The sequence below is a fragment of the Lissotriton vulgaris genome, chromosome 2_2 (genome assembly GCF_964263255.1).
Source record: "Lissotriton vulgaris chromosome 2_2, aLisVul1.2, whole genome shotgun sequence".
Lineage (NCBI taxonomy): Eukaryota > Metazoa > Chordata > Amphibia > Caudata > Salamandridae > Lissotriton > Lissotriton vulgaris.
Genome location: NC_141688.1, coordinates 96,582,703 through 96,602,419, shown reverse-complemented (window position 1 = coordinate 96,602,419; position 19,717 = coordinate 96,582,703). Strand labels below are relative to the sequence as shown.

Below are 19,717 nucleotides of genomic sequence, written 5' to 3'. Positions count from 1 at the left end.
AGGCAGTTTTTGACTAATCTTCTGAAGTGAAGACTGTTGTCTGTAGATCCTATATTTGTGTGTGGGGAATTTCTAGTTCTGCTGCCTAAGCAGAGAAAGTTGTTCCACCCATGTGCTTTTTTTCTTATATGCAGGAATTATGAGGTGGGAAGTCCTTCTTTAGTGCGGGTGACTTTATTGTATGTATTTGTTGATTTTCTTCCTGATGAAGAGTTTCTCCTTGCCATAGATTGCTTTGTGTGTGATAAAACGCAACTTCAAGGAGGATCTTCTAGCAACTGATAGCTAGTGTAGCACCCTCAAAGCAGGGGAGAAGTGGGCTTGTGGTTTTACATGTTGGGGTCTAGGGGGAAGCAATCTGAATTATTTGCAGTCTTATAGTTGACACAAGTGAGCTGCGATACAGACCATTACCATAGTCCAGTTTTGCTAGGACAAGAGATGTGATAGCTCGTACCTTGTGTGGGAATTTTAGGTGTGTGAAGAAGCATTGCAGTGTTCTCATCATGGGATAGGTTGATGTGCCCACCTTCTACACTTGTGGATTCATTGACAGTTTGGCGTCCATGGGAATTCCAAGATTTTTACCTCCTTAGATATTTTTGGAAGTTGTCCTAGATCGTGAGGCCAGGCACGGAAAGGTTAGTAGATTTTCTGGTCACCACAGGTGAGTATCTCAGTGGCACCTGATCCATAGGTGTGTGGGGTACAACCCTTTTGAGCTTCACCCATGTGAAGGCAACGCCTAGCGGCTCGCGTAGTCTGTCTTGACTGATGACTGGGCCATCTAATTCCTCCTAGGTGTAAGGGGGTATGAGCAAGATAAAAGGTGCACCTCTAGGTTGGGTTAGGGCCTCTCTTGTATATAACCCCCAGTGTGGTAGGGTGCTTCCTAGTGGTAGTAGGAGCTGCTGTGTCCTATTCTCCTGCATATGACACTGTGTAGCTATTACTACCCTCATCCCCCAGAAACCACTGTAAAGCGCTGTAGATCGTCTTCCCTTCAGAAAAAGCACGTAAAACCTGGCTGTTGTTACGTCAGGTCTTCTTGAATCCTCACAACTATCCCCTCCTCCACCCCTAGGTATGGATTCTCGCAGTTCAATCATTCTCATCTGAGAGACTTACACCGTCTGTTTTTATGGGTTTACAGTTTTCCTCTGATTGGCACTATACTAAACGGCGAGTGGGGGAACTCTTTACGAAGTAAAGGCAGGATAACAAGAGATGCAAATCTAGGGGACAGAATATTAAACATAAGCCACTTAAATACAAGGACATGCAGAAAATACGGAATAACCCACTAAACCCTCTCTGGGGAAAATCAAAGACTTTTGAAAAACAAAAATCAGGTCACAGCATGAAAACCCACAAAGAAGCTGGTTGAAGAGAAGGATAAAGGAGGTAGACATGCCCTTTATGTTAAGATCAAAGAGACCGTTGTTTTGAGTCGGCTGCGTGGTAAGAAGCTAGCATTACAAAAATGCACCATATAATTCTACGTCAACAGTTATTGGGTGCAGCAACCTGCCAAGAAAACAGTTGTGAAAGAGTTAAACCGAATAAATAATTTTATTAAAAAATAGTCTTTTGGTGGGGTCTATGTAAAATCTAACTAGATTAATGGTTCTGCTCTTATATTTAAATTCACTGTTTCCCCCTTTGAATAATCATGGATTACCCTTTCCTGCCCTTGGGCTAGGTTTTCCCCTCTGAATAGTCATGTGAACAAAGCGCTGCTTTACTGTTGGAATGACCAGATGAGAAACCCGCCAAACCAGTTCCATGCTCAGATTACCTGCCTCAGAGCTGTGTGAGGAGCTGTGCGCACCCACCTGCGCCTCCTGCCCGGGATCTCGGTTGGCCAGAAGCCGGGCTGCACCTGGGCATCTGAGACACTCACTCCGAAGGAGTCTCAGAGAGTGAGAGAAGATGCGGAGTCTCGTGCGCGCCGCCTCTTACCTGTTCATCCTCCTGGTCCCCTTAAGCAGCCAGGCGGCCGGCCTCGGGTGCCCAAGCGGGCAGTTTGCCCTAAACAACCAATGCGTGGACTGCCACTCGAGCTGTGAGGAATGCAGCGGCCACGAGCCCTTCGAATGCACCGAGTGCGGAATAGGTGAGAAAACTCCCTTTGTCTTGTTGTCTTTTGTCATCAAAGAACTTGTCACTTTGGAAACTGCAAATCATCGGTTCGGCTAGACCCAGATCTTCCCAGTTCGCCAGTAGCTCAGACCGGCCAGATATTACTCTTTCCCTTCTGTGACTTGTAACCCTCATTTTCATTTATAAATTGACTGCAAATCCCAGAATGCTATAAAAAATATCAACTGGTAGAACCACTCGAGACCACTGTAGTGTAATGGGGAGAACAAAGACTACAAATCCCAGAATGCATTGTGAATTAAGGCATGGGGCTGGAAACCACGACCGGCCACGCACAGGCATCTAGTACAGTAGTTTGTATTGGTGTAGGAGACAGCTTTTTGATTAGTAAAGTTGTGAGCGTTTGATTTTTTTTGTGCTGGTTGAGTGATGACAACAGATGAGCACCTTAACTATAGTTTAAAACCATGCGAACAAACAGGATGGATGTCCATATTTAATTGGAGTGTAGGGAAAAGGCTTATTTACAGGGAAATCATCATTCCCCGATGGAGAAAATCATTGAAAAAGTACACCTGCTAATTGTACCTTGTGAAAGGAACTCTTCCTTTGCACGCCATCCTTATCAAATGTACCCAGGCCAAAAACAATGTGTTCCTGATTCACAAACTTTTTTCTGGATGTAGTCCGGGTTCACAGTGGTGCCTCTGGAAGGGATTTTAAGGGGAGGTGGGAACACATATTAGGTCACAGATAAAACTGGTAAGGCCACCTATAAATAGATAAATAGATCTAACTATCAGCCGCGGCCCTGCAGATAAGAGCGGTGGGGCCGGCTGGAGGGGTGGGGTTGGGGTAGATTGCAGCGGACGATGAAAAGAGAAAATTAAATAAATGAATTTCGTATTCGCCCATCGAAATCCACCCCTCTCCCCAACCCGGCCCCCCTGCTCTAACCTGCACTGGCCGCGACTGCTATCTTTATAGTACTATGGCACTCAATGAGACTCATGGTCTAATGCATTGACAAAATCTGGTATTAAAAAGCAAACGCATATCTAGAGCAAATGGTCTTGATTAGATGTGATTAAGAGCCAGGGTTCTCCAACCAGTGGCTCATGAGCTCACCTGTGTGCAGCACAGCTTATTGAATTAGAAAGCTTTTGTTTGGTTGAATTATTATACATATAACAAATACAACACTAATGTTAATAGTAGCTCTCAATGCGTTTCATTTAACATAAGTAGCTCTCAGTACAGAAAAGTTTGGAGGCCCTTGAAAGATCACACGCAGTCGAAATGCTTTGACTTTTTTTTTGCCCGATTTTGTTACTTCATTAAATAAAATAATAGAACACAAGCCTCTTTGTGTGCCATTATGTTTTTTGGAATTAATTATATGATAGTAGGGGCGGACACAAACAAGGAGTCTTTGGTGACATATATATGTTTTTTAAATGTTGGAAATGACTTTGTGTGTATGTATATATGTTTATATACATTCAAAACAAATACCCTTTCGGGCTTAGAGTGCCACATAAATTATGTAAAAAAGAAGCTGAGAATTCTGGGTAGATCCCAAGTTTAGGTGGAGAGCAGCTCCTGTATCGAACACCCTAAAAACACCAGCAACACTCTGAACCTGCTCACCTTAAATGCCTGGTTTCTCTGGCAAAGTTTTTAAGCATAGAATTAGCACAGTTCCGCCCACGCCCAGCTAGAAAGGGACAAAGTATGTTGCTATTTCTAGAGAAAAGCATTTCACCATATCATTAGCGCAGTGCCATCCATGCTGAGCTGTAAAATAACAGAATCATTTTACCACTCCAGGCACAGTCTTACAGCTTGGATTGGTAAATCCCTGACACGTGTTTCACTATCATTATAGCTCTTCATGGAGGTTTTGCTGTGTCCAGGCACAAGGGAGCATCCTTGAAGACTTTGCAGTAGATATGCCAAAATACTTTGTCCTGTTCTAGCTCAGCATGGATAGCAGGGTGCTAATCCTATACTTACAAACTTTGCTAGAGAAACAGACATTTGAGGTAAGATTCACAGCATTGCAGGTGTTGTAGGGTGCTTTATCCAGGCGATGCTCTCGACCAAACCTATGAACTCTGCTTCTTTTTTACACAAACATAGAAGTCAGACTTAAACTTATTAAACAAATATCACTGCTTTGCAGTGAAAGGCAGTAGAACAAATTACTATACAACAAGTTGCAGTGTTTCTGTGTGGCAGTGGGGCAGAAGGGAATAGGGAAGCAGGCAAATAGAGCTGGAGCACAGGAGACGCTAGGGCTACCTTGCTTTGACCTACTCCTAAAATTCAGAAGTAAGCCAAGAATAAAAGAGTAAGTCACAAATAAATTCGTAACAAAAACGTTTTGAATTGAACCCATTGTTTTTCAGTGCGCTTACAAACATCTCACATTTCCTTCAGGCTCCCACAGACGGGTCCCCCCTTCACTCACCTTTTGTGTACCCACCCACCTCCAAGTGATATGGATAGTAGTACAGAAGGTTTGTCGGTTTGACAGACCTCTCAAATTTCCCAAGCACATACATGAGAAAACATCAAGGGACTACAAATCCCAGAACGGTAAAGAAAAAACACACCACTGAGCCACTCACACATGGACCTGTGAAACCTAGGCGCTTTGCACTAGTTCCGTGTCCAGGCCTGGGTCTGTTTGCCGCAAGGAGTGAGGAGGGCTCGGCATGTTGGGTATTTTGAAAAGAATAAAAGTAGATGTCGATTTTATATAGATATGAACTCAATTTTCTTTAGCATGTTTATCATATCTATATTGCAATCCTGTCTCTATATTATTTTTGACGTTAAAGTGTTGGGAACATTTTGCACATTTAAATGTATTTAAACCTGAAGTAATTAAGAATTTTTATCTAGATGTGTACTTGCAGGATCAATTCTCATATGTTAGTTGTTAATACATATTAACTCCAGTGTCAGTGTTTTCCCTGATGATGTCCTATATACAGTGAGTTTGATACTTGTTGCCTCCTATCTTGCCTTGGTTTGTGAATGCCCTCCTCATCAGCCAGGCTCTTCTTTCTCCTGACTCGTGGGATGTGGTTCTGCGAGCACCAGGTATGCCATGTAATTGGAGCACCCTTTTCCACTGCTCTGCCACAGTGTGCCTTTGTTGGGATGTCCTGTGGACCCAAACAGGCTTCTCATTCAATCATTAGTAATTATATATTCTCTGTCATTACAGTCTAAGGTCCTCGACGACTCTGTGTCGTGAAGGATGCAGTGCTTCAATTCCGGATTTGTTTGTTTAACAATCCTATGCATTCTGGTAATGTGGCCATGGTTCTCTTCAGTCGATCAACTCGAACTAAGGGCTAGTTGTGCAAAGCATTTTTTGCTGTTACAAACAGCCCAGTACGCTTGTAGTCGATGCTGTGTTTTTGATCCCAGGCTTGGTGGTCATCTAGGGAAACCTACAAACCCAGACATTTTTGAAAACTAGGCACCCAGGGGTGTCAGGGATGTTTGGCTTACATGGTTCTCCTATATTTTCTTACCCAGAATCCTCTGCAAACCTCAAACGTAGGTAAAAAGTCACATTTTCCTCACATTTCTGTGTCGGAAGATTGTCAGATCACGGCACCAGCTCAAACTTCCCACCACCCAATGTTCCACTCAGTCTTAAAATAAAAATGATACCTCACTTGTGTGGGTGCCCAAAGCAGAGTCAGCCTAAAATATTATTTAAAAACCTGCCCTTTCGGACCCACTTTTGTTCCCCCATAGTTTTTCATTTTATATGTTTCTAGGTTCTTTGCTTTGGGCACCCACACAAGTGAGGTATCATTTTCATCAGGGGACCAAGTGGAATGCTGTGTGCCGACGCAGTGATTCCACAACTTTTCACACATAAATATAAAAAAAGTGTAACTTTTGTAGCAAAATTTGAGGTTTGCAAGGGATTCTGGGTAATAAAACACTGGCGGATCCACGCAAGCCACACTGTCAGCCAAGTGCCATCTAAGCACACCGCTAGATAAGTGCACACCATCAACCCACCACTAGCCAAGTGCCAGTCCACACACACCACCAGCCAAGTGCAATTCATGCACACCGCCAGCAAAGTGCCATCCATGCACACTGCCAGCCATGAGCCATCCATGCACACTGCCAGCCAAGTGCTAACCACGCACACCACGAGCCAAGTACCATCCATGCACACCACCAGTCAAGGGCCATCCACGCACACAACCAGCTAAGCTCCATCTATGCACACTGCCAGCCAAGTGCCATGCATGCAAATCGCCAGCCAAGCGACAGTCCACACACCCAGCCAGCCAACGCAGACCACTAGCTAAGCGACAGTCCACACACACTGACAGCCAAGCACTAGTCCACATTCACTGCCAGCTAAGCACAAGTCCAGATACACCATCAGAAAAATGCCAGTACATACACAGCCAGCCAAACGGAAGTACACAGAGACCGTCAGCTGAACTCCAGTTTACACACACACACACAAACGTTTGATAGTGTCTAGTGGTTTTTTGCCCCACTCAGGGTCAGATGAGCCTAAAAATATAGCTGATCTGCCACCAAGGGTGGGGGGCAGAAACGGCTAAAAAAATATGTGCACACAAAAAAGGAGAGCAATCTTTGTCTCTGGGACCGGTCTCTAACATACCCATAAAGATATCCCTGGTATCTAGAGAGCTTTCTACCCCTTCCCTGGGGGTGGGGGGGCAGATAGGGTGTAATAACCACCATATGCCCCCTGTGGGGCAGAAACACTGTGCCCATATTTTGGGAGGGGGTGAGGTGAGGTTACCATCATGCCTATTCTAGGCAGCCCCCATCCCAGCTCAAAGAAAAAAATAGTCTCTGGTATCTAGTGGGCTTTCTGTCCCCCCACCCCCCCAGGGGGCAGATCAGGGGCTATTGCCCCCATATTCCCCTGGGGGGCAGAGAGACTGTGCCCATTTTTTGGGTGGGGCCGGTGGCTCTGGCATGCCCATTCTGGCCAGCCCCCACCCCTACACTAAGAAAAGAAATCCCTGGTGCCTAGGGGCAACTCTGCCCCCCACCCTAGGAAGGGCAGATCGGGGGCTGATGACTTCTGTTGCAATTTATTTTGGATGGGGGCATGGTTTTGGCCATTGTGGGCAGCCCTACCTCACTTTAAAAATAAACCCCTGGTGTCTAGTCGGCTTTCTGCACTTCCTGGGCGCAGATTGGGGTAGGTACCCCCTATCTGCCTCCCAGGGTGGGCAGAAAGACTGTCCTTTTTTTGTTTTGGGGGTGGGGCATTGACATGTCCTTTCTGGGCAGCCCTCACCGCTACATATTCCAAAAAAAAGAATCCCTGGGACCTATTAAGCTTTCTGACCTATCACTAGTGCCCCCTTCAGCTCCCCAGGTGGGCAGAAGGACTTCTGTTTAAATGTATTTTCGGTGGGAGTATGTGGGTAGCCACCACCCCTCTTTTATTAAAAAGAAAAAATACCTGGGGTCTAGTGGCATTTCTACTCCCCAGAGCGGGCAGAAAGGCTGTCCCTTTTTTATTTGCGGTAGGGGGCATTGACATACCAAATTTGGGCAGCCCCCAACCCTGCATAGTCCAAAAAAAGAATCACTGAGCATTGTGTGCTTTCTGCCCCCCAGGGAAAGAAGATATGAGGCTATTGCCCCCATCTGCCCCCCAGGGAAGGCAGAAAGCCTGAATTGGCAAAGAAATATGGGGGAACCAAAAGCCTTGCGGCAATCCAATAGGGAAGTGTACCATTGGAAAGGGGAAATTCTACCCTTTCCAATGATACCTCTCCCATCTGCCTAACTGCTCGGGGGGGGGGGGGGGTGCTGAGATAGTCCCGGGGCGATTGTGATTCAGGATACGGTGTCTTACAAGAGGGAAATCTACAGACAACTCTGAGATGGTGTGAGTCATAAACAAATCCACAGTGACCCTTCGAAAGAACTAGCGCAGCTGATACTGCAAACCACACAAAAAGGCCTTGATACAAGTTTCCTATCAGAGCAAGAATTTAAGTTTCTGAACCAGCGTCATCCCCGTTTGGCAACCATCTACACCTTGCCTAAGGTGCATAAAGGTTTAGAAAACCCTCCGGGACGTCCCATTGTGTCCGGATGTGGATCTATGCTGGAACCCATCTGCCAATACATTGATTTCTTTTTAAAACCACTTGCCATTAAGACCAGGACATACCTTCAGGATACCACCCAAGTCATCAACTTGATTGATCAAAGACCTTTTGACTCCAACACTCAATTACTAGTTACTTGCGACATAGTATCATTGTATACTAGTATCCCTCAACTCGACGCTATCGCAATCATGGAAAAGGTACTTGATACAAGGACAGTTCCTGTCCCAGTCCCCACATGTTTTATTTTGGAACTCTTGAGAATTGCAATGATGCAAAATTTCTTTATGTTTCAACAGGAATTCTTTCTGCAAACCAAGGGAGTAGCGATGGGGGCTACATTTGCCCCTAACCTGGCGATACAATACATGGACAACTATGAGAGCAACGTCATTTTCAGTGATACGAATCCATTCGGGGCCCACATACTTATGTGGGTCCGGTATATAGATGACGTGCTGTGCATCTGGGAGGGCACGAAAGAACAACTTACTCTGTTCCATGTCTGGTTGAACACACAAAGCACGGATATCCAATTCACCCTAGAATCAAATAAAGAGAAGATCCCGTTTCTGGATATCACCATCTACGCTAACTCTGAGACCAAAATGTTGGAGACAACTTTATTTCGTAAACCATCTGAACGTAATTCACTATTGGAATACAACAGCCACCATCCGAGGGGATTGCGTGACAATCTCCCTGTGGGTCAATTCTTCCGCATCCGCCGTAACTGCTCAAGTAAAGAGAACTATATGGCATAATCACAGGACCTCTCTGAGCGACTAACAGCACGAGGTTATCCCACACGCCTAGTCAAACGTGCTCGCAAAAGAGCTTGGTATAGTCCTCGAGAAAATCTCCTACAATGTGAAGAAAAAGAAGATCCTTCCAGTGAACGTGTCATTTGTGTTACTACTTTCTCCACCCGCAGCAATGACATCAAGAAAATCATTAACTATCATTGGCGGCTAGTAGCAGATGATATTGGACAAAAGGTTCTCCCACTACATTCCTTCAAGAGAGCACGCAACATCAGGGATCAAGTGGTACAATCTTTTCTTCCATTACCTCGTGACCCAACGATTCAATCATTGTGGCACCTCCCTCCCGTTGTTGGTCACACGAGATGTGGTACATGCACTGCTGTGCCACTACAATCCAGACCAAAGAGCTCACCCACAAGGGGAAAACCTACACACTCAAATCCCACACAAATTGCAACACCACTAACGTCATCTACTTAATCAAATGTCCATGCAATCTGGCATATGTGGGGCAAACCCAACAAAAGGTCAAAGCCCGCATCCTCCAACATGGGAGTAGAATTAGATGTAGAGTACAGGGGGCACCTTTGGTAGACCATTGCACACTGAAAGGCCACACCCCTGATACCTTACAGTGGTTAGTACTAGAGAAAATTAACCTGGGACCCAGGGGCGGGGATATGGCGCGTATCCTAACCCTTGGAGAATCTAAATGGATGATGACTTTAGATACCATTGCCAATGGGTTAAATGAAGCTGAAAGCAGTCACGCACAATTGGCCAGTTTCGGGCGGTGAGCAGCGATCTTCACCCTCATGTCTGAGAGGTGCATCTGCTAAATGTGTCTTCCTATCGGCCTGGCATATATGATTGCTATTGAAATGTGATGCTAAATGTCCACTGGTTGTAATGTATTACACCGTATCAATAACTTGATTTTGACCTTCATGTGTGAGAGGTCCTAGGCTAAGAGTGTTTTACATATCTATGCATACTTATTTTACGCCCACAGATCTTACACACCGCCTCCTGGACTACAGCCTGGACGCAATCTGTTTAAGAGATACACTTGCTACATCTTCCCTTTCATCAAATTATTGGATGTAATTATTTCTGAACCAGTTCTTCAACCTACCATTAAGTTTACTAATTATTATGCTGCATTGACATTCTCTGACCTCGGTTTTGGAAAACGAATTTTTTTTTTGCCAGTAATGCAATCTTATAATTATCGAGCTATGTTATCTCCAGTTTGTAAAGTTTCCTAGTCTTGCCTTTAGTACTGGCCCCTAAATATAGACTCGCGATGCCATAGGGGTTTGTTTATTTATGCACTTAATCGGAAGTGTACCGGAACTTTGTTTACGGTCACCCTGAGCAACGACCCGGTAGTACTACGAGTCCCTTTACTATTTCTAGCCCAAACGCCCATCTGGCAAGAGGCAGAGACGAGACGGCGGGACTCGCAATCATATCCTCTTCAAAATTGTGAGTAAGGGATGCCCATGATATGTAGGCCTGCGTAAATAAAATAGCCAGTTAGCAGGACATTAATTAATCTCCATTCCGCCTGCAGAAGCGGAGACTCGGTGCGATCTTTATCGACGCACGGTAGGGAACACTTATCCGGCCCACCCATTCAACTTAAACATCCATGTGGAAATTTTTCGTAGAATTGTATCAACACCAAATTCTTGGTAAGAGCAATTTGTAGGTTTATATACCTCCGTGTAACTGTCTTACAGTCCTTTCGATGAGATCTGATGGCCGCATTTGTTATTTACAGAATCGACGGCTTACATTTAATGACACGTATTCAGTTCTCCTTCAAGCAGGTATGTGACATTTTTGCTGGTCATAGCATGTCCGTGGTATGCAGGTGTTTTGTAACACTAACCAGAGAGCAGGATTGTATCTAATCCCTATTCCGCCCACAGAAGCGGCGCCTTACTGACGAACATGTGAGACTTCCTGTGACGGCTTTCCTATCCCGTTTCATGCATTTACGGTGAAGCTCTTGATTTTGAGTTCACACCACACAGACTTCGAGGTAAGACCGGGTTGCAGGTTTAGTCCTTATGATTTCCACCTAACCTCCCCTGATTTCTCACAGTTGCAGTTCTTTTTTATAGATACTACCCTATAGTTTGATGAACTATATACCCTGAACCGCCATAGTGTTCGTTACCTTCTGTGACAGGTGAGACTTACCATACTAAGGCTGTAAATTGATCATGTATAGCGTGGTTCCTCAAGACTAGATTTAGTACTTGTATGTTCCTGAATAGGCCCACGCCTTAATTGTGCAGTAACCTTTTCCCTGCACTGGTCAGTTTTTAATATAATGCCATGAGTTGAACTATCTTAGGATGATTTTATGACACTGATTTGGTTCCTCCGGTTGAGTCAGGATTGTTTGTGTTTTTGTCTCTTGGTTTTTTAACATAGTTGAATTAGGCACCATTCAGTGGTCCTCAGTAAAGATTTTTTCAAGTATTAATCACATGTAAAAATCTGATTTTCTCTCTGATAAATGTCTCAATGAATTTAAGATTTACATCATTTCAAATAATTTTCTTTTTAGCGCCATGGTAACTTTTTAAATTGTTTGTTTACCGCTCACTACGGTAACTTGACAATCATGGTCCTTTTTTCTTTATATTGATACTATACTGTTTACATTTTTACAGAAATTGTAGTGCACCCCATATTATCTCTGTCCTGATGAAGACCCCGATGTAAGGCAACAAACACACCTACAACTGTAGCGTGGGGTCGAAACGTCGACGGCTACTTTCCTTTGTTTTTCATGTTGACACCGCCCGCAGTAATTTGAATTCCTTGTGTCAACATAGACTTTTTCTAGTACTATGGGATATGTGATGATCCCTTAATTTGGCTCAGAGGTCTGAAGCCTTAAAAAGATTTGTTGGATCTCGAATGATACATGATATATAATAAATGTCACAAATTTCTACCCTTCACTTCCTTCTTCCTTCACAGCATCATGCTACCTCACTTCCTTCTTTGGGGCACTGTTATTTACTAAGTATATTGTCTAACCCATTGTGATTAATTTACAGTGTGTGGATTTTTGTTACTTTTTCCGTGAATAAAATAAACAATGATATAGTGTTTCACAGGGACCCTTCTTTATGCACTAGTTAGCACCCAGGTCCCATGTGGATTCCATTGGGTAAAACCCCTCTATTAGATACCGATTATCTGAGCAGGTGCACACCTGCGAGGTTTTGTTATTTTTCCTAAATAACCAATCAAGAATTTTTCTTTAAAACCATGGTTGAGAGTGAATTACTCTCATATACGGAAGACTACATTAACACACTCCTGCAAGATCAGACCAACCAATTCTTGTCTAATACCACCCTACAAGTAAATGTCACCCTAAGTGACAAAGTCAGTAGACTAGAAAGATTGGAGAAAAAGCTCATCAAAACACGCTTACACGGCTATTTGTTAACCAAATACCTGCAAGAAAACATCATCCCGATAGGGCTCCAAATTAAAATAGAACCTGCTATTTTTGTTGACGTACCTAAATTTAAAGAGGGATTTAGCTACGTTGCAAATAATTGTTCCCGGCACTGGATGGTGCTGGGGGTGGAGACAGCAGCAGAGCAGGTACAATCCCTTACTAAAGAAATCAATGCTCTTAGAGCAGAGATACTGGGGGATAGCACTTTGACAAATGCAAAATCAGCTTTGGAGACCTTAGATGCCACATTAAAAGAGTTTGATGTTACAACTCAAACCAAGAAATTGGAGAAATTAGCTAAGGATCTCAGAGCTTTTGACAAAAAAAGTGTATACCCATACCTTCAACCAGACTATTACAAACAAGACACCCAAGGCCGGTTTGCTAACCGGGGCAGAGGTGGATATAGAGGGAGAAGAACATATACCAACTTCTCCGACTCGTCATACAGTTCCGGGAGTGAATCGGAACCCTCAACACCGGGACCCCTCATATAATTACCCATATCCGGAATTTGGCTACCCACAGTATCCACCACCTTCACCTCTTTTTTTTAGGCAGAGGTCAGATACAATGAAGCCCTCCCACCCCCCGAGGCCGTGGGAACTGGTCCAACGCACAACCACGTGGACACCAATCCAACATGGAGAACCAGAACGCTGGCCGAGGCCGTGCCCAGAAGCAAGTCACGTTTCGCCCGGAGAATCACGGGGAAATATCGACAAGGTGAAACACCTATCGGTGGTAAACTCAGCACCGGAACAACTTGTCACCAACCCTATAGTGAATATCTCGAAGTACCATCTGTCTGATGAGGAACAAAGGGTCCTTAGTAAGGGACTATCCTATGTCCCCACCACCCTCCCCAATAAGTTCCAATTAAAAACGGAACTCTACAACTTCTTCAGAAAGATCCGGTTAAGATATTTCTTCAAACACTCAACCGCACAGCAAAGATCATCAGTGACTGGATTAAGAGAGCCATCCACCTTCTACCCACCATCATATGCCATGAGCAATAAAATCCTTGCTTTTGAAGATTTAGTCATCCAAGAAGTGGAGAATGCGGTCAACAAACCTAAATTTGTTAGATTCAATCTGACAAAAAATCAAAGATTGGCACTGCAGGGCCTAAAGGACAATTCTGAAATAGTTATCAAGCCCGCCGACAAAGGCGGGGCGATTGTGATTCAGGATACGGTGTCTTACAAGAAGGAAATCTACAGACAACTCCGAGATGGTGTGAGTTATAAACAAATCCACAGTGACCCTTCGAAAGAACTGGCGCAGCTGATACTGCAAACCACACAAAAAGGCCTTGATACAGGATTCCTATCAGAGCAAGACTTTAAGTTTCTGAACCAGCGTCATCCCCGTTTGGCAACCATCTACACCTTGCCTAAGGTGCATAAAGGTTTAGAAAACCCTCCGGGACGTCCCATTGTGTCCGGATGTGGATCTATGCTGGAACCCATCTGCCAATACATTGATTTCTTTTTAAAACCACTTGCCATTAAGACCAGGACATACCTTCGGGATACCACCCAAGTCATCAACTTGATTGATCAAAGACCTTTTGACTCCAACATTCAATTACTAGTTACTTGCGACATAGTATCATTGTATACTAGTATCCCTCAGCTCGACGCTATCGCAATCATGGAAAAGGTACTTGATACAAGGACAGCTCCTGTCCCAGTCCCCACATGTTTTATTTTGGAACTCGTGAGAATTGCAATGATGCAAAATTTCTTTATGTTTCAACAGGAATTCTTTCTGCAAACCAAGGGAGTAGCGATGGGGGCTACATTTGCCCCTAACGTGGCGATACTATACATGGACAACTATGAGAGCAACGTCATTTTCAGTGATACGAATCCATTCGGGGCCCACATACTTATGTGGGTCCGGTATATAGATGACGTGCTGTGCATCTGGGAGGGCACAAAAGAACAACTTACTCTGTTCCATGTCTGGTTGAACACACAAAGCACGGATATCCAATTCACCCTAGAATCAAATAAAGGGAAGATCCCGTTTCTGGATATCACCATCTACGCTAACTCTGAGACCAAAATGTTGGAGACAACTTTATTTCGTAAACCATCTGAACGTAATTCACTATTGGAATACAACAGCCACCATCCGAGGGGATTGCGTGACAATCTCCCTGTGGGTCAATTCTTCTGCATCCGCCGGAACTGCTCAAGTAAAGAGAACTATATGGCAGAATCACAGGACCTCTCTGAGCGACTAAGAGCACGAGGTTATCCCACACGCCTAGTCAAACGTGCTCGCAAAAGAGCTTGGTATAGTCCTCGAGAAAATCTCCTACAATGTGAAGAAAAAGAAGATCCTTCCAGTGAACGTGTCATTTGTGTTACTACTTTCTCCACCCGCAGAAATGACATCAAGAAATTCATTAACCATCATTGGTGGCTAGTAGCAGATGATATTGGACAAAAGGTTCTCCCACTACATTCCTTCAAGAGAGCACGCAACATCAGGGATCAAGTGGTACAATCTTTTCTTCCATTACCTCGTGACCCAACGATTCAATCATTGTGGCACCTCCCTCCCGTTGTTGGTCACACGAGATGTGGTGCATGCACTGCTTGTGCCACTACAATCCAGACCAAAGAGCTCACCCACAAGGGGAAAACCTACACACTCAAATCCCACACAAATTGTAACACCACTAACGTCATCTACTTAATCAAATGTCCATGCAATCTGGCATATGTGGGGCAAACCCAACAAAAGGTCAAAGCCCGCATCATCCAACATGGGAGTAGAGCTAGATGTAGAGTACAGGGGGCACCTTTGGTAGACCATTGCACACTGAAAGGCCACACCGCTGATACCTTACAGTGGTTAGTACTAGAGAAAATTAACCTGGGACCCAGGGGCGGGGATATGGCGCGTATCCTAACCCTTAGAGAATCTAAATGGATGATGACTTTAGATACCATTGCCAATGGGTTAAATGAAGCTGAAAGCAGTCACGCACAATTGGCCAGTTTCAGGCGGTGAGCAGCGATCTTCACCCTCATGTCTGAGAGGTGCATCTGCTAAATGTGTCTTCCTATCGGCCTGGCATATATGATTGCTATTGAAATGTGATGCTAAATGTCCACTGGTTGTAATGTATTACACTGTATCAATAACTTGCTTTTGACCCTCATGTGTGAGAGGTCCTAGGCTAAGAGTCTTTTACATATCTATGCATACTTGTTTTACGCCCATAGATCTTACACACCGCCTCCTGGACTACAGCCTGGACGCAATCTGTTTAAGAGATACACTTGCTACATCTTCCCTTTCATCAAATTATTGGATGTAATTATTTCTGAACCAGTTCTTCAACCTACCATTAAGTTTACTAATTATTATGCTGCATTGACATTCTCTGACCTCGGTTTTGGAAAAAGATTTTTTTTTTTGCCAGTAATGCAATCTTATAATTATCGAGCTATGTTATCTCCAGTTTGTAAAGTTTCCTAGTCTTGCCTTTAGTACTGGCCCCTAAATATAGACTCGCGATGCCATAGGGGTTTGTTTATTTATGCACTTAATCGGAAGTGTACCGGAACTTTGTTTACGGTCACCCTGAGCAACGACCCGGTAGTACTACGAGTCCCTTTACTATTTCTATCCTCAGCCCAAACGCCCATCTGGCAAGAGGCAGAGACGAGACGGCGAGACTCGCAATCATATCCTCTTCAAAATTGTGAGTAAGGAATGCCCATGATATGTAGGCCTGCGTAAATAAAATAGCCAGTTAGCAGGACATTATTTAATCTCCATTCCGCCTGCAGAAGCGGAGACTCAGTGCGATCTTTATCGACGCACGGTTGGGACCCACTTATCCGGCCCACCCATTCAACTTAAACATCCATGTGGAAATTTTTCGTAGAATTGTATCAACACCAAATTCTTGGTAAGAGCAATTTGTAGGTTTATATACCTCCGTGTAACTGTCTTACAGTCCTTTCGATGAGATCTGATGGCCGCATTTGTTATTTACAGAATCGACGGCTTACATTTAATGACACGTATTCAGTTCTCCTTCAAGCAGGTATGTGACATTTTCGCTGGTCATAGCATGTCCGTGGTATGCAGGTGTTTTGTAACACTAACCAGAGAGCAGGATTGTATCTAATCCCTATTCCGCCCACAGAAGCGGCGCCTTACTGACGCACATGTGAGACTTCCTGTGACGGCTTTCCTATCCGGTTTCATGCATTTACGGTGGAGCTCTTGATTTTGAGTTCACACCACACAGACTTCGAGGTAAGACCGGGTTGCAGGTTTAGTCCTTATGATTTCCACCTAACCTCCCCTGATTTCTCACAGTTGCAGTTCTTGTTTATAGATACTACCCTATAGTTTGATGAACTATATACCCTGAACCGCCATAGTGTTCGTTACCTTCTGTGACAGGTGAGACTTACCATACTAAGGCTGTAAATTGATCATGTATAGCGTGGTTCCTCAAGACTAGATTTAGTACTTGTATGTTCCTGAATAGGCCCATGCCTTAATTGTGCAGTAACCTTTTCCCTGCACTGGTCAGTTTTTAATATAATGCCATGAGTTGAACTATCTTAGGATGATTTTATGACACTGATTTGGTTCCTCCGGTTGAGTCAGGATTGTTTGTGTTTTTGTCTCTTGGTTTTTTAACATAGTTGAATTAGGCACCATTCAGTGGTCCTCAGTAAAGATTTTTTCAAGTATTAATCACATGTAAAAATCTGATTTTCTCTCTGATAAATGTTTCAATGAATTTAAGATTTACATTATTTCAAATAATTTTCTTTTTAGCGCCATGGTAACTTTTAAAATTGTTTGTTTACCGCTCACTACGGTAACTTGACAATCATGGTCCTTTTTTCTTTATATTGATACTATACTGTTTACATTTTTACAGAAATTGTAGTGCACCCCATATTATCTCTGTCCTGATGAAGACCCCGATGTAAGGCAACAAACACACCTACAACTGTAGCGTGGGGTCGAAACGTCAACGGCTACTTTCCTTTGTTTTTCATGTTGTCACCGCCCGCAGTAATTTGAATTCCTTGTCTCAACATAGACTTTTTCTAGTACTATGGGATATGTGATGATCCCTTAATTTGGCTCAGAGGTCTGAAGCCTTAAAAAGATTTGTTGGATCTCGAATGATATATGATATATAATAAATGTCACAAATTTCTACCCTTCACTTCCTTCTTCCTTCACAGCATCACGCTACCTCACTTCCTTCTTTGGGGCACTGTTATTTACTAAGTATATTGTCTAACCCATTGTGATTAATTTACAGTGTGTGGAATTTTGTTACTTTTTCCGTGAATAAAATAAACAATGATATAGTGTTTCACAGGGACCCTTCTTTATACACGAGATAGTCCCACAAGCACATAGGCAGTGAAAGTGAAATGAGCTTATTGGCTCATTTCACTTTCAATGTAATGACGTCGGCTCATCATGCGTGCGGATCGTCATTATACTGAAAAAAAAAGTGCCTCGGGCAGCTGGGATACTCTTCCCCAGCTCTAGAGGCTGAAGAAAAGAAAACCCCTCTGCTGCTTACAGCTGGGGGATTTCTGGCTGGTGTGCAGAAGACGTACCGATTACATCCTCAGCACACCAGCACCACAGCTGAGGACTTAACCATTACTTATTAGGCATGGAAGGGATTAAGGCCCATCAAGTCACACCTAAGCTCCCATTGTGTGTGACTGTATTGAGGGAATGCACAAGGCTCAGCTGTAACCCACTCCAGACGTACAGTCAGATACAGGCCAGAGACACGGAATGCTTAAAGGAAGAAAATACAAATTTTCTGAAAGTTTCCTTTTCAGACTTGCAACTTAAAATCCAACTTTACTATAAGTTGTGATTTTAAATTGTCAGTCCAGAGATACCAAACTCGAAATATCTACTTTTCCCAATTCGAAATTACAAGTATAAAATGTAATAAGGAAATCCCAATGATTACCTAAGGGAGAGATAGGCCTTACAGTAATGAAAATGAACGTAGGACTTTTATACTACCTGGACATATAAAACTAAAAGGTACATGCTCAACTTTTTAAATGCACTGCATCCTGCCCTTGGGAATGCATACCGCCTACCTTACGGGTGACACATGTATTAAAAAGGATTGAATGGGCCTGGCCAAAGTGTCAACTTGCCAGGTCCACATAGCAGTTTAAGACTGTGCAAACAGGCTCTGCAGGGGCAGGCCTGAGACATGTTGAAAGTGCTACTTAAGTCGGTGGCACAATTAATGCTGCAGGCCCGCTCGTAGCATTTAATTTTCAAGCCCTGGGCACATGTACTGAACTTTACTAGGGACTTATAAGTAACTTAAATATGCCAATTGTGGATGAGCCAATGTTACCATGTTTTAGGGAAAGTACACATACACTTTATTACTGGTTAGACATGGGAAAGTGCCAATAGTCCTAAAGCAAACAAAAATGAGCTAAGAAAAAAGGGAGGAGGAGGACAAAAAGTTTGGGGGTGACCCTGCAGAAAGCACTATTTCCAAAATGATTACTTCCTGTATCGCACAGCAGAGGTGCCAATCATAAACAAGAAGCGAGATTAAAGTGGAAAAGTAGAGTAGGGTTACATGAGAATTTTGATGGCGATCATTATTCTGCTCTGCTTCTAGAAAAGGTCATATATAGGTCATATATATAATATACATATGCAGAGCGCTTTTGGAATGAAATATATATATATAGATATATATATATATATAGATATATCTATATATATATATATATATATCCTTTACCAAACGGCCCACTTCCAGGCTCCTGGGCGCTCTTAGGCGGTGCGTCCGAGGTACGGCATAGCCACGCTGGTCCAACATGCATTCCTTTTCCCCGAAGGGCTCCCTCGCGCACTCCCGGGTATCAATCAGCATTTTCCCACACCAGCAATGTAGTTCAATTTCTTTAATTCATAACGACCAAGCCAGCAGTAAACTCTACGCGTTTCGGTCTCTACGGAGACCTTGCTCATGAGACTGACAAGAACCACATTTTTTTCGTGCATTTAAATAACATAGCTCAAAAAGTGGCATCACATCCTCTTCAGGGTAGCTAAGCATTCTGGTTAATGTAGTTTGATCAGATTATAATGATTTGTCACCACTAATTGCGCAATAATAAAACCTG

At 43.6% G+C, this 19,717-nt stretch overlaps 1 protein-coding gene across 2 annotated transcripts in view; it reads left to right on the top strand.

Annotated features, from left to right (window-relative positions):
• Positions 1–1,861: 1,861 nt before the first annotated feature.
• Positions 1,862–19,717, top strand: part of LOC147729081 (cysteine repeat modular protein 2-like) — a 721,334-nt gene continuing 703,478 nt past the window's right edge. For both annotated transcript variants that reach the window (XM_086959364.1, XM_086959363.1), the window contains exon 1: positions 1,862–2,116. In XM_086959364.1, coding sequence (XP_086815490.1) covers positions 1,933–2,116 — 184 coding nt within the window. In that variant the 5' untranslated portion in view covers positions 1,862–1,932. The remainder of the gene's footprint in view (positions 2,117–19,717) is intronic.